The sequence below is a fragment of the Furipterus horrens genome, unplaced genomic scaffold (genome assembly GCF_987537825.1).
Source record: "Furipterus horrens unplaced genomic scaffold, mFurHor1.1.pri manual_scaffold_11, whole genome shotgun sequence".
NCBI classification, from domain to species: Eukaryota; Metazoa; Chordata; class Mammalia; order Chiroptera; family Furipteridae; genus Furipterus; species Furipterus horrens.
In genome coordinates this window covers 90,478,632-90,500,918 of record NW_028327181.1, presented here as the reverse complement: position 1 = coordinate 90,500,918, position 22,287 = coordinate 90,478,632, and the positions used below count along the sequence as shown (strand labels likewise).

At 42.1% G+C, this 22,287-nt stretch overlaps 1 protein-coding gene across 1 annotated transcript; it reads right to left on the bottom strand.

Moving 5' to 3' along the window:
- Positions 1–2,685: 2,685 nt before the first annotated feature.
- LOC149998831 (proline-rich protein 11-like) lies at positions 2,686–22,061 on the bottom strand. Its single transcript, XM_090292067.1, has 11 exons — positions 21,888–22,061; positions 21,471–21,653; positions 16,288–16,423; positions 14,563–14,713; positions 14,208–14,330; positions 11,758–12,006; positions 10,665–10,763; positions 10,177–10,289; positions 6,908–6,967; positions 6,723–6,819; positions 2,686–4,809 (listed from the first exon to the last, which is right to left on the bottom strand). Exons 3-11 carry the CDS (start codon positions 16,416–16,418, stop codon positions 4,741–4,743), a joined length of 1,092 nt encoding a protein of 363 aa, XP_090148193.1. The 5' UTR covers positions 16,419–16,423; positions 21,471–21,653; positions 21,888–22,061; the 3' UTR covers positions 2,686–4,740.
- Between the last annotated feature and the right edge of the window lie 226 nt (positions 22,062–22,287).

The following is a 22,287-nucleotide window of genomic DNA, read 5'->3' as shown; positions in this document are numbered from 1 at the left end:
GATAAAGAGGCCATTGGAGCAGAGCTGAGCTCTCTTGCTCCATTGTAATTTCAGGAGGGTCTCTCATCTCAGTGGCGTCTGGCTCCTGAGCTCGGATGTCCTGTAGAGATGATGTGGGCGATTGTCCGGCCCGCAGCCACAATAGCTCCAAAAAAATAATCAATGGAGCCCAGAGGTGCAGCCCGGACATGCTGACAGAGGTCCGGGAGACACAATGAGCAACCCAGGAAAGCTGGGGCACAAGGAGTGACCCGGAGGGGCTGGGGCACAGTGAGTGACCTGGGGGCCCAGGGCCCAGTGAGCGATCTGGAGTGGGGGTCAGGGGGTCTGGGGCAACGCAATGAGACCCAGACAATTGAGGTGCAGGCACACGCACTGAGCAGGAGCCTACAATTTCCAGCCGTGTCACAGTTGGCAGCCATATCATGCACGTGCCCCTTAGCACAAAGCACCCCTCCCCCGCCTCAGGTTCCAACCTTCACTTAGGCAGTTATATTAGTCTGGGGTGAGAGTACTACAGGAGAGCGAGCCTTTTTCTCCAGAATCAGGGTCCTTTTCCCTGCAGAGGGGACAGCTCCCTCCTGACGGGCCTCCCCTTGCCCCTCACAGTGAGGCGGGATTGGGCTGCACACCTGGGTGGCCACGGACGCCAGCAGCCAGGGGTGGTGGGACGCGGGCGGTAAAGAGGGTGGGAAGTTGCGGGGCAGGCGTGCGTGCTGCATGCAGAGCTTCCCAAGGAAGCCACAGGGCCTGGCATCCCAGGAAATGCCCAGGTGCTGGTCAAGCTCCTGCAACCTGAACTCCCCCTTAAAGCTGAAATCTGAGTGACATTCGTCCTCCCTTTGGCTACACTGCTCTCAGAAAAGTAGCTGGCCTACAGAATAAACACCAGTGTGGGTGGCTGGGAAGGGGACACACTTTATAGCTCTAAAATGTTGTCACTTCCTGGAAATTCTCAGAATCCACGTCTGGTTCTTCACTTGCCACTCTGTTAGGTGGGGGCTACCACTGAGTCAGGGACGACTCCAAAATTTCTGCAGATGGGGTTTGACAGTGAGCAATGCACTCTGGGAAACAGGGTCTGAAACCCAGTAAACAATGCTTTACAATGGTTGGGGAAAGGTGCCCCTCCCACTTGGCTCAACACAGCCATTGATCTAGCAAAGTAAGGACAGACGGCCCTTTCAGAGGTCTGCCCTGTGCGCACACGTGGAGAAGACACTCCGGTGTGAAAGCCGGCACATTAAGTCATTTTCTTCAGACACTGTAAGTAGCACCCAGTTTGCTTCCCTCACAGCCCTTTTATATTCTATTTTACTTCACTCCTTGTTTACTGCCTGGCACAAACTCTGGCACATAAATTCAAGAGAGAAGGAGCAGCATCTTATTCCCAGTGTCTAGCACATAGTACTGGTTTCAAAGTGGAACTGATTCCAGGATTGCCCTCATATAGCAATGGCTCTCATGCTAGAATCAGGTTTCTGAAAATTTAGCATCAGTATGGAATCCCTTCCTCACATAATTCAAAGGAAGACAGGCTTCTTCAAGCCCAGGACACCAGAGCTTTTGTTCCTGTAGCCATCAGAGGTTCCAAATTCAAAATTCCACATAAGTATTCCCATCAGGCTCACACAAGTTAAATGCAAGAACTATTCTATTTCAACTACAAGTTAATTTTTCTTTAATTAGCAAATGCTTGATTTCAAGGTGCTGACAGTACTTTACTAAATACCTATTCTAAATAGGTTTTCTAGACCAGCCTTCTCAAGATATTGGCAAAGTATATCATAAAACCTATAGGCTGAAATAACTTTGAATTTTAACAAGAAAAATAAATAAAAGCCTTATTCAGCCAAGTACCTCTAGCTTAAACAAGGCTGGATGATTTTGATTTTGTATTAACAAGTTGGCAGCCCTGCAAAATCAGTGAACTTTTGTGCAGTCATTTTAATACTAAAGATAGAAAATAGACAACATTTTGAGCACATATGCTTTATTACTGCAAAATAGGTAAAAAAATGCAACTGAAATATTTTTTAAATTGTGTAGTGTGTGGAGAAGGGGCTGTGACTGATCGAACATGTCAAAAGTGGTTTGCAAAGTTTCTTGGTACTGTTGACATTTGAGCCAAAGAATTCTTTGCTGTGGGGTTATCTTTTGCATTGAAAGAAGTTTAGCAGCACTCCTGGCCTCTACCCTATAGAAGTCAATAGCAGGAGGTAGTTCACATACTCAAATATCCAAGTCAACAAAATTACTGGTGAAAGTTAAAAATGTGTCTTTTATTTTATGGAAAAATCTAAACAGACTTTTTGACCAACCCAATAGTACTGAACAATGACATGGCTGAATCTTAAAAAATAAATGTTGATTGAAAGAAGACAGAAGAATATATAATGTATGGTTTTATTAATGTAGAGTTCAGAAGCAAACAAAACAAACCATAGCATTTAGGGATGCATTCTTAGAGGGCAAAAGCAAGAACTATGTATTGTAACAAGTATATCAATAATTAGTTTAGAGGAAAGGTTATAATAGGGGAGGGAGACAGGGCTTCTAAAGACATTTATAATGCCTCTTTCTTGATGGTTAAATGGGTGTTTGCTTTATGCTTCATTAATTTATATATTTGTATTATATACCTTTCTGGATGTGCTATAGTTGTAGTGAAAACATTAAAAAAGAAAAAAATCAAAGGTTTTTTATTATTGCTCTTTATCTAAAAACATAACCAGATACACCTTGGTAGTTTATGTTCTCTGGTTGTCATTTAGTCTCAGGATAAACAATGGGAGCATATGATCAGCAACAGTTTAATGAAGCCATAGCATTTACAGGATTCTCAAATAGGTACAATATAAAATATGTCATAAAAATTATTAAGTGATCCAAGGTAGAATACATTTTAATACTGGCACAATGGCAATAGCAGCTTTACAAATATTTATCTACAGTATTTCTATAACATTTTTAATGAACCTTTATTCCACAAGAATGATCAAATCATTTAAATTAAATTGATATAATACACAGTGGTTTACTAACATTAGAAACACTATGAATGCCTCATAAAATAGTTTGTACAAATATTCAACTGCTTTATTCTCGGTAATCATTCTTTTTACTCACATGTAATATAAATGCAGCTAGCAGGTTTTAAAAAACTTACTGGAAGCACATGTTTCTTAACTTTATTATCTGTTGAATTTTTATCTATAAGTGTGTTGTAGACATAAATGTGGGTGTCATAAAAACAAAAGTGTCCCCAGGTCTGCTTCCCAGTCTGGTAACTTTTATAACACTATTTGGCACCTCAAAGCAACATTCATCTGGGAAATTGCTAAAATAACTTTTTAGCCTCAGCTAACCAGAGATATTTCATGGATATCATGTATGTAGCTGCTTCCTCGCAGGCTAAAAAGTGCAGTGAATATGTGAAATCCCTTGGTGACTATCCATGAAAAACTGTTGGCCTTATTCCCGGAACTGCAGTGGGGGTTACAGCATTAAAGCTGGTCCGGCCCATCCAGGCACATTCACGCTAACGAGCGCTCCCCTCCCTCCAAGGCACTGAGAGCATCGGTGCTGGGCCTGGTTGAAGCTACAATGACGCCCACTGCTAAGCAGGTGAGTCTGACACGCTGAGGGCTCCCAGAAATACTTGGCAACTTTGCAGGGGACTGACCGACAGGGTCGCCAAATAAAATGTAGAATTTCCAGTCAAATTTGAATTTCAGGAAACAATACATTTTGTTACATGTCCCATGTAATATTTGGGACACAATTATACAAAAAAAAACGGTTTGTTCATTGTTTAATGGAACATATTATATTTAAAATTCATTGTTATTTATCTAAATTTCAAATTTGATTGGGTGTTACATTTTTGTGTTTACTAAATCTGGCAACCCTGGACTGGCAGGAAAGAAAACAAATACAGTTAGGTATGCATTACTACTGTTATTGAAACAACAGGGTATTGAGGACAGGGTATCAGGCCTTACAGTGAACCTTCTATAGGACTTGAAGAATCCTTCACGGGGTACTGTGGAAAATACAAGGTTCGTGTTGAGTCTTCATGAAATTTATATTTAGCTGTATGAATGTGGACAGCAGACATCAAAATAACAAATATCTCAGAATTCAGTGAGTCAGATATCACTACCTATCTAATATACTAAAAGTTACACATTCTAATTTTTAAGGTCACATTAGATCTTTTGCTTCCAAATCTCCTGGAAAATAGTTGGGTTTGGATAGAGGATGGTCTCACCTCTTAACTGTTTATAATGAACAGAAATCAAATCCAGCAGGTCTTTTTAATTGATCAAGTTCATAGTACTTAATGAATGCATGAGCTTTACAGGCTTTACAGGGTAAAAATACCCAAGATGAATGAGAACTAGCTTATTATCTGAAGGTTATAACTGCACCTACAGAATACAAATTAGAATTATAGTTAAATTTGAACAACCTCTCTATCCTCAATTGAGTAGTTCCAGGATAAACACTGCTTTGGAGATTGTATTTTCCATTCTGTTCTCTTCCTGATCATGCAAACTAGAAAATATCCAAACACCCACTTTATACCACAGTATACATGGGCTCCATACATACTGTAATTCTTTAAATGGAATTACATATTAGAATAATTACACGTACTACATTTCTTAAAAAGGAGTGAGGTGATTTTATCAGCATATTTTACGGATGATCACAGGGAGTTGGATAGCGTTGGCATCAGTTTTGTTCATCAAAGCTGCTTGTAGAAAGGGGCAGAATTTGAGTTGGGCTTCTAGGGTGAGCCAGCTATGAACAAAAAAGAGGGGTCTCAGTTATAATGTGGACTATGTTCCTGTAGCCTGCACAGCTCTCCTTCTTCCTCACTAACAGAACCCAGGCTTTGTGCGAGGAGCAATGCATCCAGATTCCAAAAACCAATTTTCCCAGTTTTCCTGATATAATCAGGAGTTCCTGGGTAGCAACTGTTTAAAGAGATGAGGGACAGCTTAGCAAGTGCACCCTCCTATCCTTTGACCTTCTTATCTTGCTTAGAACGTAGATATGAGGACTCAGGAAGCAAAGCCATTCTGCACCCTCATCAAAGCCACACATTAAAGATGACATGGTGAGGCTGCTGTACAACTTACAAACTGCCTACTCTCCACGGAATATGTAGGTAAGAAAAATGAGCCCCTGGTAGCTGAGACACTGTTGTCAGATTTCTGTTACCTGCAGCCAAATGAAAGACCTAACTAAAGCAGTTGCTTCAGAGTTAAAGGAGAAAGGACGCCTAAGGGCTGGGTAGGAAAAGTCATTCGATGCCCAACGAGTTTTTACTAGTCATCCTCCTAGTGAGTGACTTTTGAAGAGCACACATAGGGTATAGGTCCTATCTGTGATTATTGATGTTGTTGCTCAATACGTGGGGATATTATTTATTACATTTTTATTTGTTTCTACATTACACAGCCCACTATAGTAGTTATGGGCTGGGACTGGGACAAAAAGGATCCCAGAGCTGAACAAGGAAAAGAAGGGGCTTAGTCCTTCAGTGAGGCCACTGGCTTCTGCCCCCGCCCTCCACAATCTGTGGTGTCACCGACGAAGGTGATCTGGGGGTAGATTCCTACTGGATGCTCCAAAGGGAGGAAAGAGGAAGCTGGCCACACCTCCGAAGAACAATGCATAGCGCCCAGGACAACCACGTTGAATTGGCAAGAGAGAGACCAAGGTGTCCTGCCAAAGGCACTCATTCTTAATGAGGAAATGAAGGGAGGACAGTGTTGGGATGGGACAATGCCAGCAGTGGAGTTCTGTGGTGTGTCCCTACTGCCAGAGGGACACACAAATGTCAGCCTCATAGCCAAGAAGGCCAGCAGCCCCGTGCTCCCGCACTCTAGCAGGGGTGGCAGGAGGCAGGCTGCTCCTTACAGATCTGACAGCCCTGGGGATGACAGAGACAAACAGGGCTTGGAACAACATCACACAAGGCGAGCGGCTGTACGGGACTTTGGTGCGTGGGCATACACGTAGGTGACAGAGAAAAGAGCTGACGAGACCCAGCTATATCTCCGTCCCTGTCTGTCAGGCTCGCTCCCTCTGTTGCAGCCATACTGGCCACGTTTCAGTTCCTCTGATCGGCCAGCATTAATCCCTCTTTCTTCCACGACATCCATGGGGGACCCACCCCCACACCCCATGGGCACCTCCACAGTTAAGGACTATTCATCTATCAAGTCTCACCGCCTCACTTTCTAAGGGAACCCTTCCTAAATCAACCTGGCTGGACCAAGTTCCCCTATGGGATCCTTTCCTTCACAGCACTCAATTCAGTGCAAAATCGTACGTACGTGAGATCATCTGATTAACATCTCTCTTCCCCACTAGACCGAAAGCTCCAAAACAATAGATCTGTGCCTGTCCTGCTTGCCACCATATCCCCACTACTGTGGCGCAGAGCCTGGCATAGAGGAAGTGCTTAATCTTTACACTTAATAAGGGAATTTTACAAACCAGACAGTCATTGCTAAAGTGAAGATGAGAATCCTCACTATCTCACAGACTTCGGAGGTCTAAATATTTGAGTACGTTGTAAAGCATAAAGTGCCATTAAAAAATTATTATTGTTATTAAGAAAGCTGCTGAGATTATGATTCCAAATAAATGATTTTGAAGAAAAGGAACCAAAAACATTCTTTTTTCTTTTTTTAAAGGCTTACCTGAAACTTTTTCCTCAACGCCCTTGTCATTACTGGGGTCAGTCCAGTTCCTGTTTCCACATTTTCTTTATTGGTAAGTGGGGTCCCACCTGGGCTCCTGCAAAGGTAATGAAAATATCAGAAACTGTGTTTTATGCCAATTACCAAGTTGATTTAGAAAGCATAAAGATAAGAGAGCGTATTACCTTTCTACATCGACTTTTCTAAATAGTTTCCGCAGATCTATCTGACTTTTACCAGGAGTACTGATAAAATAAAGGCATCAGAGTTAGCACTTGCTAGATTTTATCATTTTTCCCAAAGCAAAGCAGTCATTTTTATAGGCAACACCCTAAAAAGTAGTTCTATTTGGTACATTGACAAATAGCAGTAGAGAGGACTTCTTAGTTGTGTCTCCTCACAACTAAGAAGAAATTTACAACCACTTTAAAACTAAAAAAAAAGAAAGAAAAAAAGAAACCCAGAAAATCCAGAAAATTGAAACTACAGAGAAATTCAGCAAAGAAACAAAGAAGAAAAACCAGCCAGGAAGGTAGGAGGGGCAGAGCCGGGACAGAGAGAAACAGAAGCGGAGCAGCGGCTGCGGGGGCACCTAGCAGTAGCCATGGTGAAAACACAGTCCGTTTAAACGCAAGAAGCAATCCCAGCCCCAAACCAGACCACGCAGCTTGCGGTCCCAGCACTGGGAAATATAAAGCCTCACTGCTTCTGACTGTGAAAGCAAGTGGGGGCTGGAGTGGAGGAAGAAGCTACTAGTCTCAAAAAGGAGGCAGCTTGCTTAGTACCGTTAGGGATAATGAAGCCAGTGATTCTCAAACCAGAAGGAGATAATTAACAGATGAATCGTGGAAAGGGGGCGAGGAAATGACATCCCCCAGCTCCTCACACATATCTCTGGGATCAAAAGGAGGAAGACTGTCCTCATCAAACACAGAGAAATGGGAAGATGTAGCCAGATAACTTTGCAAATAAGTTGGAGATAGACCTATAACTAGATTAATCACACCCTGAATTAAGTAGTTAATTGTGTTCGATTGTGAACCTGGATTAACCAATAATGGAGAAATGGGGAAGAAGGAGAGGGGAGGGTGAGCCAATCGTGTTAGGGAGGGGGAGCTAATCGCATTAGTATAAAACCAGTTTTCTTTGTCTACTTCACGCACACATGCTCCTGGCTGGTGGTGTCCCCGACTCTGCAGACTCATGAATAAACGCCTTGCTTTGCTGCTCAAGTCCTGTGTCCCGGTGTTTCACTGTGAGCATTTCTCACAGTATGGGAAGGGGGAGAAGTGCCTGGAAAAGCAGCAGTGACCAACACTTTTCCCTCTCAGACCCCTACCCCAGATACAGTGCCAAAACACAGTGAAACGGTTGCCAGTGCTAACAAATACCTAAGGCTCCGCCCCCTATAATCTAAGAAGTGTGACAGCCCCACCCAAATCACAGAGGCAATCACAGAAAACTCATGATGAGAAGACAGAGAAGTATGGCCCAGAGTGGGGGCAGATCAAGGTCCCGGTGACACACTAAGCAACAAGCAGATAGCACGCCTAATGGATGAGGAGATGGAGAGCTTAACAGATGCACAGTTTAAGGCATTGGTGGTAAAGATGCTCATAGACTTGACAGCAAAGGTTAAACAAGAGGGGAAAGAATGAAGGCTATCCTGGCTGAAATGAAGGAAAATCCATACGAGACAAGTGGTGAAGGAAAGGAAACCAGGGTTCAAATCAACAAATTGGAACATAAGAAAGAAACAGTCAACCAGTACAGAAGGAGGACATGAGAATTTTAAAAAAGGAGAGGAGGCTTAGAAACCTCTGGGACAGCTATAAACGTGCCAACATCTGAATCATAGGGTTGCCAGAAGATGAAGAGGGAGAGCAAGAAATTGAAAAATTATGTGAAAAAAATAATGAAGGAAAACCTCCCTAATTTGGGGAAGGAAATGGACATATGGGTCCAGGAAGCACAGAGAGTCCCAAACAAACTAGACCCAGGAAGGACCACACCAAGACACATCATAGTCAAAATGCCAAAGGTTAAGGATAAAGTGAGAATCTTAAAAGCAGCAAGAGAGAAGAGAAAAATTACCTACAAAGGGGTACCTATAAGACTGTCAGATGATTTCTCAAAAGAAACTTTGCAGGCAAGAAGGGACTTGCAAGAAATATTCAAAGTGATGAAAAGCAAGGACCTACAACCAAGACTATTCTATCCAGCAAAGCTATCATTTAGAATGGAAGGGCAGAGAAAGTGCTTCCCAGACAAGGTAAAGCTGAAGGAGTTCACCATCACCAAGCAATTATTATATGAAATGTTAAAAAGACTTATTTAAGAAAAAGAAGATCAAAACTATGAACATTAAAGTGAAAACAGTATCACAACTATCAACAACAGAAGCCAGGGAACTGAAACAAAGGAAACCAAGCACAGGCAGAGCAGCAACAGGATCATAGGTATGGGGAGCATGTGGGGGGAGCTCAGCTGGGAGGGGAAAGGAGGAGTGTAGGGAAATGGTGCAGGGATTAAGAAGCATAGTAGGAGGGTGTGGAATGGACAGGGGGATGTTGAGAAGAGATTTATGCACGACCCATGGACATGGATTAAGTGGGGGGAACTGCTGGAGGGAGGTGGGGAGCTACATGGAGGGGAGCAAAGGGAAAAGAAATTGGGACAACCGTAACAGCATAATCAATAAAACATACAAAAAAATAGCAGTAGGTGCTAATAAGAGCATAAGATGATATAATAATTCTTATATGAAATACCTTTTAACTTAGTAATTACATGGGCAAAAATCCATCTTAGAGAAAAACTCAGCTATGCACATAGATGATAGACAAGAATGTTCATTGAAGAGTTACAGAAATAAAAAATCATAAACAACGTAAATGTCTCAAAATAGGATTTTATCTATGAAATTTACATATAATAAACTAGGTATTAAAGAAGTAAAAATGATTCTTTAAACTAATTTTTAATAAGCTGGGGGAAAGCTCATGACACATTGAATGGGAAAAGTCATAACTACCTACTATATGATTAGGCACAGGTATGGACACATATATAACAATATTGCCTTGATTCTAAGATAGACTAGTTTTCATATTTTATTATTTCTGAAATTGAGCTGTTTTAAATTTTATTTTGAGGTATAAGTTACTAAAATTCTTGATAGTATTTTTCCCCTGGAAGACTGTTATTAAATTATGTTGTAGCTCATAATAAACAATAATTATATGCCTAGAAAACTATTACAATGATAAATAATGGTATGTTAACAGTGGCAATCTTCAATGATATATTTATTTGGATGATTTTTTTCTTCTTTGAACTTTTTTATAGATACCATTTTTTCTATACTACACATATATAATTCTTAAAGTGAGAAAAAAGCAAAAATACCATTCTTTTAAGTAGTGCCAGAGCATGACATGGTGTAATTCCTTACATTAAGACATTTGTCACTCGAGTCGATAACACTTTGGAGTTGGGCTTCAGGGTGACACGCTGCAGGTCAGAGACTGTAACTAGTGGATTCCGTGCCTTTGGTGATACGACCAGCTTTAATCGCAAAATGAGACATTATTAAAAACACATAAAAAATATTCAAAATGTAAACATGCTGAAACAGTGCATATTTGAGTGCTAAGCATGTGTAAGATATACCCATTCCTCCACTCAAATTTTTATTTCAAAGCTACAAAGTACCTGCATGTCTCTACTTCTTCGTTCAGACTAATGGTTGGTACATGAAACGGCCTAATTAAGTAATTTTGGAATCTACACATTTTGTCGCAGAGATCCACAACTACTTAAATAAGACATCAACCACTTACCTTGGAAGAGCTTCTGTACATAAGGCTTATATTTTATTTCCATAAAGGGATAACCAGGCTAATAACTGAAAAACTATGTGTATGGTCAATGATATCATACCTTCTTCCTTTCATCAAAACTCTGTGTTTTCTTTAATTTCACAGTCTGTAGATCTTTAACTGTCATCTGCATGGGTCCATCTTTTTTTAATGGTCCAGCCTTAAAACACATGGAGAGATTAGAATTCAATTTGGAACCATGACACCTAGTCAAATGCAAATGCAAATATAGTTTTTAAGGACCTAGAGTTAAAAGTTAACTCTTATTTACCCTAGGAACCTACCAAATTTTTTTCACTCAAACAAGAATGATACTGTTTTCACTACCCAGAGATATGAAGGCTATTGTAAGTATTCTTCAAAAGGTACAGCTTTGATAATAAGACGGGCTAGTTCCCTGCTACCAGGCATCTTCCTCAGTGGTCATTACACTAGGACAGGAGTTGAGGTAGGTCCTTGAATCAAAGTGAAGTTTACCTGAACTACATGAAAAGATGATTCAGTTCCCATACAGCAAAAATACATTGTCAGAGAGGTATACATTAGGGCAAATGTAGCAATAAGCTTGCTCTGGCTTTAAATCAGCGATTATAAATGAAATGTATCTACGGTGGAAATTCAGATTTTAAAACAGGGCCATGCCTATTTTAGCGATTCACAAATATTCCAGTCCCCTTGGAAAATAAGAAAATCTAACAGAGGCTGGATCTCCCACCTAATAGTATTATACTTTAGGATCCTCCGACTCTTTTTATTCTAAGTTCATTCACTAAGCCATCCTCTGTTCTTAATTTGGTTTCCCAGGGAGGTTTTCCTTTCGGTTAAAAGATATGCTCACAGTTTTCAAGGGAAACAAAATGGTTTAGTTGAAGAGAAAAAAAAAACAGATATGCTGAGAAACCAACAGAAATCTTCCACTCCAACAAGTTTCATTTGTGTATCCTTACAAAAAAAAAATCACTTTCACTTCTATATCCAACTTTTGTGAGTTCCCAGCGGACTGTGTTTTTCTAAACACAATTGACATAATTAAGATATGGAATAGAAAAATATATAGCTTTCCTGTCCAAGTCCTTAGCCCAGTTTAAAGGGACACGTGTCTTTACTGCTCCATTACACACTGACCAATACACCCTTTTACTAGGTGGTTTTACCTGAAGTACTTTAGTGAGATTGGATTTTCTGAGCAGCAACGGCGCTGTGGGTGGTGGAGGCGGAGGCAGAGGCGGCGGCGGCGGGGGAGCAGGAGGAGGAGGAAGAGAGCCCCCCGGCTGTAGCAGTGCGGCAGGACCAACGGCCCGGGATTCTCCAGGGGGCGTCAGCGCACAGGCAGGCACATTTGTAAGTTTACCGCTCCTGTAACACGTTTGACCACAGCCTGGACAAGAATTTTCTGAGATGATCTGAAAGAAGACATTACATCTAGCAAAGGAATACCAGATTAATTTGCTTCTTGTAGCTGAGAATCATTAAAATAGTAGCTCCTATACTGAACACCTTCTCAGTATACCCTGTGCTTCATAATATTTTCTCATTTATCACATGCTTGTTTGTTCATTCATTCGTTCATACCATGGGTCAATGTGAGCCCTGCCTGCCACCTCACGGAGCTGACAGTCGGGTGAGGAACACAGACACTAAACGCACACAAATAGAGTCAAAGCCAAACGAAATAATAACTCAGTAGGAGTGATGAAGTGTGCTGAGAGCACGGAGAGTGAGAAGACCGGGGAGTAACCGTTAGTCAGAGTCTCGAGAACAAATTCAGATTTACCAAATGAAGGCAGATACGGACTGGTGAAAGGAGGTTCCCAGCAGAGGGAAAAACACTTAGCAACCAAGAAAACAGTATATTTAAGGAATTGATAAAAAGGCCAAGGGCTGTAACATGACTATATGAACTGAATTTTGTATGTCCCCCATCCCCAATCATGTGTTGAAGTTTCAACCCCCAGTACCTCAGAATGTATTTGGAGATAGCGTTCTTTAAAGAGGTGATTAAGTTAAAATAAGGCTGCCAGGGTGGGCTCTCATCCAATCTGACTGGTGTCCTTATAAAAAAGGAAGTTAGACTATACAGCAAACACCAGGGAAAGTGAAAACACCATGTGAGGACAATGTAAGAACGCAAACCATAGTCAGAGGCCTCAGGAAAAAAACAACAGCAACCAACCAACCTTGATTTCAGACTTCTAGCCCCCAGAACTGTGAGAAAACAAATTTCTGCTATACAGGCCACTCAGTCTTTGCTACTTTGTTATGGCAACCCGAGCAAACGAATACAATGACCCTATGAAGGAGAATGGTGTATTAGTTTCCTGTGGCTGCTGTAACAAATTATCACAAACTTGGTGGCTTAACATAATCAGACTTCATTTTCTCACAGTCCTGGAGCCTAGAAGTCCAAGATCAAGGTGTCAGCAGGGCTGTGCTCCCTCCCAAGGCTCTTGGGAAGAATCTGTCCCTTGCCTCTTCCAGCTACTGGTAACTACCAGCACTCCTGGGCTGAGGCCGTATCCCTCTGATCTCTGCCTCTGTGGTCCCGCTGCTCCTCCTTTTCCACGTGTTCTGCTCTGTGTGTTTCTTTTATAAGGACACTTACCATTGGACTGAGGGTCTACCCAGGTAATACAGAATGACCTCCTCAACTCAAAATCCTTAATGTTATCTGCAGAGACCCTTTTGTCCTAAATAGGGTAGTATTTACAGGATCCAGGGATTAGGGCTTAGACATATCTTTTGGGGGGCCACCATTCAGCCCATTACAGATGGCATCATTCCCGTTTCATAGATGATGAAACTGAGGCCTAGAGGTGTGAGGTGATTTGTCTTCCCCCCTTTGGCTAGTTCATCCTGAGGTACACATTCTGGGGAAAGGAATATAACCCCAGAAACTTCTCTCCAAACCAATGAGTGTAAAGTTTATTCTTTGAGTTTTGGTTGTTGAGAATAGAGGCCTTGCTTAGGAGAGTCTGGAGAGGGTAGATAGTTACAGGGCTTTCTCCTGCCTCTATCAGTCAAGGACGGCAGAGAGGGGGCATGTAACGTGGGCAGTCGGCCCCACGGCTGATGGAAGAGCTGAGAAGCACACCGGGGACGGTGAGGCAGCCCGGAAATCAGCAACGGCAGAAAGCCATGAGCGCCCTGACGCTGGGGGCACACAGCAAAGAGCAGCAGAGCCAGCTCTCCGGAGCTAGGTTAACCCAGAGAACCAAGGATGCGGTGGACTCCCCGTGTGGGAGCCGGAATCTGAGAGACAACTACAACCACTGCTGGAGAAATTACCCAACACAGAGAATGAAAGGGAAAAACACCCCGTCTTCCCCCTCTGTCCAGTCTCCCATCAGTGTCTACCGTTAGCCCAGCACCACGGAACCAGGGGACACGGAGCGTGGGAAATACGGCCCCCAGCGGTCAGCATCCCTGCAGTGCGTGGCAGAGCCTCCAAGTTTTCAGGGACGGGTCTGAGGGCAAACAGGTCCGGGACTAGCGCTCTCCTGTAGCCATTCTTTCTTCCAGTGAAAGTGCCTGGGGACGCCTGTGGGAGACACCCCCCTCCCTCCTTACCTGATCCCAGACTTGTCTTTTATCCGACGGTACTGACCTTCAGTGCTTCCTGGAGCTTGCACAGTTTACTTTCCAAAATGCAAAACCGTTGTTGCAGACTCTGAAGTTCTTGTCGGCAGAAACGGGAAGGAATGATGGCGTCTTTCAATACGTCTAAACTCTAAAATTCAAAAATACACAAGCTTGACTCTCATGAGCAACAAGATAAGGACAAGGCAAGAGGACAGGAAAGTAGTTCGATGTATGTTTTATAAAAACGAAGGCAGGCATGACGCCACAATTTCATCATATCTGGGCTTAGCCTGAGTGCCATGCTGACCTGGGTGGACACGCATAGCAAGTGTGTAGAAAAACCAACCGTATTGCTGAAAACAGGTACGTCGAACCCATACCTGGGCTATGCAGTTCTGGCACCAGCTGTACATAGACCATCCTCTACTTGTCCAAAGTTTTATTGCATCTTTGATACTGGGAAATTTGAAGTTCCAGGATGAGCTTAACCAACTTCTGCTAAGGGGTATATCTGTTGAAGAAATAACCACTCTGTAGGAAAAACAAAACCAAATAAATTTTTAAAAACTCCTGAGTTGGAACAATAGCCTTTAATTAAACAACAAGCTAGTTTTATAGTATAAGTCAGAAACAGAGGATACCTAACACCCAATTCTTCAGTAAATCCTAGAATTCTAGAAACTGCTTATGCAACAAATATTTGTTGAGTAAATAAACAGCAATAAATAAAATAGTAAATAAATAGGCATCAGGGATTCAGTAATGAACAAAACAGGCAAAAGCGCTACCCTCATGGAGTTTACGCTCTCATGGAAGAAAGGTAAAAATAAACAAACAAATAAATAAGTAGCACATATGGGTTGTTAGTGAATAAATACTAATAAGAAAAAGATAAAGCAAGAGAGGGGAGATGTGACCCTGGCTGGTGTGGCTCAGTGGATTGAGTGCTGGCCTGGTTCGATTCCCAGTGAGGGCGCATGCCTGGGTTGCAGGCCAGGTCCCCGTTTGGGGGCGCGAGAGAGGCAACCACATCACATGATGTTCCTCTCCCTCTCTCTCGCCCTTCCCCTCTCTCTAAAATAAATAAAATCTTCTTTAAAAATCAGGGGTGGGGGGTGGGGAGGATGTGAAATGTTGGATGGAGGTGAGATTTCAGATAGCAGAGCCAGGGAAAGTCTGACTGAGAAGGGGACTTTTGAGAAGAAAACACCTAAAGGAAGTACAGAAGCTAGCACGGCACAAATCTGGGAGAAGAGCGTTCAGGCAGGGGCAACAGCAAGTGCAAAGGCCCTGAGACGGAAGCAGGAGCTGTTCTGAGGAACAGCAGGGAGGCCTGGATGACTTGAGTGGAGAAACGGAAGGGAAGAGATGAAGAAATAATGTCAGTCACATCATAAAACACATACAAAGGACTTTAATTTTTACTCTGAGAGAGGAAGACACTGAAGAGCCTTATGGAGAGAAGCCGCATGACATGAGTTTGACAGGCTCACTGCGGAGGGGCAAGGGCAGAGGCAGGAGACCAGTGAGGGGGCCTTCTCAACATTCGGGAGAGAGGAGAGGATGGTATCATGATTACTGGTTTTTTCAGGGTCTGTTTGTCATAATGTTCTTCTGTAAAGACAGCTATCACAACAGTGTGTATAAAACACGTCATTGTGACACCTAGTACTCTTTCAACAACACATTTAAGCCCTGAGTCCCAGTCAATAACTGACCAAACTTCACCAAAACTAAGACGTGAATTCTAGTATTATTCCTCTCTTTCATCACTTCATTTCCATATTTATATAATTGAATTGACTAGGAAAAGAGAAAATAGTTATTGTGCACTTTCAACACACTACCTTGTGATTATTACTTCACTTGAATTCTTAAACTATGGTTGCCACACAAAATTCAAGGATACTCGGTTACAATTTAATTCTGATAAATAATAAGCTTTAGTATATTATAAATGCTGCATGGGAAAATACAGAAGTATTCATTGTTTATCTGAAATTCAAATTTAACTGGGAATTCTATATTTTAATTTGCTGAATCTAGTAACTTTATCCTAAACTGATGGGATTTTAAATATTTTCTCTGTTCTACATTATACCTACCTTTCTGCTGAGGGTGGTGGAGGGGAAGGTGTAATTAGCTTCGACCGAGAGTGAGAGGCTTTTTTTTTCTTTTTGAATAATTTTTTCTCTTTTGTTTTTAGCTTTCCTCTTTGTTGTTTGAACTTAAGCATGATTTCTGTAGAGAAAAAAATTTTTAACATGTTTTCTTGAAGAATACTATAAACATATAGAAAATGTTCGAATCTTGAGTGTATTGTTCAATGAATTATCACAAAGTAAACTAGGACACACCCTGTAACCACCACCTTGATTGGGAAATAGGCCACCACAAGCACCCCAGAAGTCCCCTGATGTAGAGAAAAATTTAAACCCAGATTTAAACAATCTCTAGAGAGACTTTGGCTTTGGCATTACATGACTAATTTTATTTCACTTGTCTCGCTTTTCTTCATTAGGTGACTTTCCCTTTCATTATAACTGAGAAAATAGCTATAGTTGTTTAATGAATGGTATGCTACTCAAAGGATTTAACGTTCTTTGCCAGTAACATTCATTGAGCATTCACTGTGATAGATGGAGCTGGTAACAGAAGAAAGAAAATTAACCATTTACTGAATGCCCATTTACTTTTAGGCACCACATACATTTTCTCAGTGAATCCTCTCTATCCTACAAGACATTATCCCTAAGGAAGAGGATTTTTATTCCCATTTTTATGTAAGAATGCGGCAAGGCTTGGCAAGGTTGAATGATTTGCCCGATGTAATGCAATAATGTATTGTCCTAAGTCCAAACCCCTCAGTCTCCAAGCACCATGTTCTTTCCAATGTTGTGGCACAATAGTTCAGCAGGCGATACACAACGAAATAACAATTACCCCACATCCCAAACCCGGAGGTTTCAAAACATTTATTTCAAAGCACTGTTTAAAACTATCTAGTAGACTTAGATTTCATTCTGGATTCCTTTCTTATGAAAATTAAGGTGGAGCTCGCTTGATGTGAAGTTCCAGAGGCCCCCACTCTGGGTTTAGTTAGATGTAGCCCGTGGGGAACAAAGATGTCTTTATTCAAGTAGCAGAACTAAAAATGATCTCAAGGGCTGGTCCTCCTTCCCTTCACACTCACATTTGAATAGGAACAACAGGCCTTTAAAATACACATTCATTTCACTTTGGTTCACCTGGGAACCTTCCAGCACTCGTATGCAGCTCTAAGCTAGCTTGGCTCTCAGGTTCCATTGACAGAAGAACCTGCCCCCGGCCTGCTGGGGGTTGTAAAAACTGAGAAGTGGCCTAATTCCAAGAGCTTTGGACCTGGCAGAGGGCAGCCCTAATGGCAATATGTGACAGTGCAAATATCAACAGCCTTCTAGGAGTAAAGATTCTTAACAGCATCTTATTGAACGAATTGCCAGATCTCAAATTAACAGAGCATTCTCCTTCATCCTTAGAGGCTTGAAAGACACACCAAAAGAGTTTATTTTGTGCTAGGCAGTCAGACAGACAGGAGCAGAGCAAGGACGATGGGCCAGGTACTGTCACCTGGGTGGAATGCAACTGAGAAAAACTGGGAAAACAAAGGACCACGGTCTCAGGGTGACCTTTCCTCCCCAAGCATATTGCTGGTCACGTGGTTTAAAGCCCCTGACCTTTCCTCCACCTGCACAGCACTAGTCCTGAGGTTTTAGAGCCCCCTTCAGAGGAGGAGCACAGGGCAGGAGAATAGCCTCACACGAATCCCCGTACAAGCCCTTGCAAAACCACCCTGTAAGCATCAAGCCCTAGAGATAACATCGAAGCATCAGTTGTGTTTCAGCTCCAGGCCCAGAAAAGCAGCAAAACCAGGCAGAGTAACACCTGCCACACTGACCTCAGGACCAGCTGTAATGACTTAATGTCCCCCATCCCTGGGGTGGGCCAATCTGTGGAGACCATGACCCTGAAAGGACACACCTGGAAGGCTGATGAGTATTCTATTGAGATCCTCCCCTGGGGCCTCCCCTAAAATCCCTGCTCTTAAAAGCCCTTACCAAGGGCTCAGTGTGGCCCTCTCTGTGGAGCATGCCAGTACCTTTCCCCACCGCCTTACCCTGGCACATTTTTCCTGGTCTCTCTCTCTCTCCTAAGCTCCAAGGGCCCTTCTTTTGCCTCAGTAACTTGTTTTCTGAGCCCATTTCTTCTACGGCTCACTTCTACCTTTGTGACTTTCTGAACAAACTTTTTCTTAGGGTTTACCTTGGGTCTGAATTCTTTCTTAGCCAGAACTCAAGTACTGAGGTTGCTGAACCAACGCCTGGACCAACTCCACTCATCTAATACCTGGTGCCGTTTCACCGTCAATAATTTCAATTTTATTATATGACTTTTTCTTTCTGCTGAAATAATGAAGGTTGGCCAAACAGGGACTATTAAATACAAGGGATGTCTGAAGGATTAAGTTTAAAACAAAAACAAAAAAACTTAACACAAAATGAAAATACTCTGAATGCAGATATTTGGGAAGGCATCGGAAGAAGCAGCAATCTTGTGACTGCCTGAAAATAAGGTTAAACAAACCTCATTGAACTCATGCCCACAAATGAAGAAATGTAACTGGAAACCTCTATCCAAGGCCCAGAGTTCACTTGAGATCCCTTGAATCCAAGACTCCCATGGTAACCTCCCCTTCCTTGCCTCCCATCTGCCCCTTTGCAGCCTCCCCCTTCTGTTCCCTCTCTACCCTTGATGTCTAACACAGAGAACTGGCTTCCTGCCTCCCACTTCCTTTTCCCCCTCTATTCACCAATGTCTAAGTTATGAAAGTAGGCTTTACAAAGGGGATGCACATTCTGCTTAAACTTGGTGGATGGACTCCATATCTTTATCTCCACTCCAATGGTGTCCTGGAGTTGGCAAGTGCTACATTTCCAGGAAGTCTGCAAGTCAGTTTTAACACATCCACACTTACAATTAAATTCTGTAAAATTACAATTAGATCATTTATTTTAAAAAGGTAATCAGTATGCAAAACGCATCACTATCTAATGATTTCCTATTATCTATGCTCTTGAGGTTGTTTACCTTATTGTACCTATATAGTAAAAAATGCTACAGAATGCTGTATTACTGCTCAGTTTCTCCCCAACTCCACATTCAGTGACTTCACATTGGAAACTTGAAGTTGGCCATGATAGGAGTATTTATACCACTAGTACTATAAAATACTACAAGTTAGAGCTTGATTTGTTATTTTGTTGATTAAGAAAGTGAGGAAGAAAATGTTAATAATGCAGATTAAACTTAAAAGTGTGTCTTGTCTGTGGTCATTACATTGTGAATAGCACAAAAAATTGAGGGATATTATTCTAGTATTTGAAAACGATTATCTGATTTATCAGAGAAGTGGCTTACGTAACTAAAGATAAGTCCTAATCTTTGGGTTTTGCTGTTGTGTTACTCCATAGAGTAAACAAAAATATCAACCAACATTCACATCATCTATTATAATACCAACGATAAAGAGATTCTAAAAGCTTCCAAAAAGAAACAGAAGTCTAGATATAGAGGACTGAGAACAGAATGTCATCACACTTCAACAGCCACACTGGAATTCTAAAGGAAAATGTTTTCCGTCCTAGAAGCTATATCTGGCCAAACTTTCAGTCAAGTGTGAGAACAGAATAATGATAAATTGTGGGAATTTCCAGGGTCATGGTGACCACAAGTCTTGGGAAGACAACTTTGAAGCACGTGTAGGGCAGGGATCAGAAAACCTTTTCTGTAAAGGGCCAGATTACAAATATTTTAGGCTGTACAAGCCATCCGGTCTCTGTTAAAAATCACTCAATTCTGCCACCGTGGCACCAAAACAGCCACAGACAATTCTTAAACAAATGAAGGTGGCTGTGTTCCAATAACACTGAAGTCTGAATTTCATATCATTTTCAAGTGTCACAAAACCTTATTCTTTTGACTTTTACCCCAACTAGTACAAATTGTGAAACCATTCTTAGTTCATGAGACCTGTAAAAACAAAGTTTGCCAACCCCTGGCTTAGAGCGCACACAGCCAGTGAAGTGAGCAGGCGTATAACAGAGCTTCAGTAACAATGTCTCTAAGGAAAAAAAAGGAAACAGATAAATTACCTAGAGTAGCTGTCCATTCTAGAATTGACTGTACTTTTGTAAAGTTGGGGCCAAATTACTGCTAAGTGCTTTAAAAAATAAGCATATATAAATGGTTAGGAAAGAAGTTGCACGAGAAAAAAATGCAGTCATGCAATACTATATGTTCCGCTGTTACACAATATTTAATAGTGTGAGTAATGAATGTTTATTCAAAAATGATGACATAGGTATTTGGGGTAGAAAGAGAAAGTAGTAGTCAGTAGTTGTCTAAATTTATGTGTCTAATACTGAGAAAAAAAGAGGGGGGGAGAGAAACAGTATTATAAACATATTATTTAGAAGCATGGAGGTAAATGCCAGGGAGAATTACAAGAGTAAATAATGTTGCCTTTGGCAAGTGGGAGTCAGGATTATAGGGAGAGACTTCAGAGCACTGCCATTTTTTGTTTGTTTCTCACTACAATAAGCTTTGTTTTAGTAGTTGACAGTTAACTTTTGGTATACATTATTAGCTTGAAAAAAAGAACACAGTACCACCATTCTGGAACTGGGCCATCTCTTTCTAGCTCTTTCCTGGTGGTTGTTCCAGTGCCCATGCACTCAAATTTCTCAAAAGTCCTACAAAAGCTGATGTATGTCATTCTGGAGATTATTTCTCAAAAAAAGAAAAAAGAAAAATCTAGGAACTAAGTCATCTTTTCTCCTCTTCTCTGGCTCTGTGCATGTGGTTGTGGGAGAAAGAGAGAGAGTGTATATCTTCGGCTCTGGGTCATTGTCACTCTAATAGACTTGTAAATAAATACAGTAATTAGCACATACAGAGAATTTAGAGACTAAGTCAAATCTGTCAGTATCAAAAGGTGCAGTCTGAGATATTCTCAAATTAATGTTACATTGAAATATAACCACAGGTCTATCAAAAATGAAAGATAATAATTCCTACCTGAAACAGGACTAAGGACTCGGCAAGCTAAGTTTTGTTTGTATTACCATTGCTTTATTAAAGTATTAGATACTCCGTAGAGGACAATTGTCCAACTGAAAGAGTACACAGCAGTCTTCCTTGAGGTTAAAATACATAACTAGTTCCCTTTCCAAAAGAGTAAGGAGACTACCTGGCCCGCCCTGGCCCCAGGGCTCAGTTGGGTGGAGCGCTCTCCCACACACCAGAAGTCTGTGGGTTTGATCCTGGCCAGGGCACTGCCTGGGCTGCGGATTTTAGCCCAGGTCGGGATGCAACCGCTCAACGTTTTTCTCTCACTCTCTTCTCTTCTCTATCTCATTCCTTTCCTCTCTCTCTGATGTCAATAAATATAACCCCGGGTGAGGGTTAAAAAAAATAGAAGTATTAGAAACATGGTGAAGGTGGAACCCGGCATGACAGTCTTAACCCCTCAGACCCACACCCGGCTCCATCTTCCCTGGAGTCCAGCCGGTTCCCACCTCCGTAAACCTTAACAACACAAGCAGCAACAGGCCCAGCCATGGAAGACGCGAGCCCGGGTAACACAGGAAGACATCCCTGCACTTACTGGTCTAAGAGCCTGGGGATTAGATGAAGTCCAGGGAGTGGCCTCGTCCTCGCCATGAAGAAAAATTCAAACTTAAAACCTTACGGTGGAGGGAGCTATCGTAGCCAAGGTCTCTCCAAGAATAGCGTTCCCACTGCCGTGCAAACACGGCCTGGCTTGTGATTGGCTGAGAGAGCAGCACGCTCCGGCCAATCAGAGCTGAGGCGCTTCTGGTATGAATAAGGAGAAGGCGGGAGCGAGGGGAGGAGAAGCAGGAGAGGAAAGAAGGTGTGTCGCTCCTCCTATGGGGTTTGTGGAAGCCGTTGTGTAATTGGTTGGCTCTTCTTCCTATTGCACCAATCGCAATATTCTCTGCTGAGCCCTAACTAATAAGTTGAAAGCAGAGATGAAGGTGCAACCA

Bases quoted from the DNA above. Each gene is read 5' to 3' on its own strand.
- LOC149998831 (XM_090292067.1), bottom strand. From the start codon at position 16,418: ATGCTTAAGTTCAAACAACAAAGAGGAAAGCTAAAAACAAAAGAGAAA. The intron at 14,331-14,562 runs GTATGGGTTCGA...TTTGAATTTTAG, and splicing joins GCCAGAACTGCATAGCCCAG to AGTTTAGACGTATTGAAAGA. The intron at 4,810-6,722 runs GTAAGCCTTTAA...TTTTGTTCATAG, and splicing joins CGTTGAGGAAAAAGTTTCAG to CTGGCTCACCCTAGAAGCCC.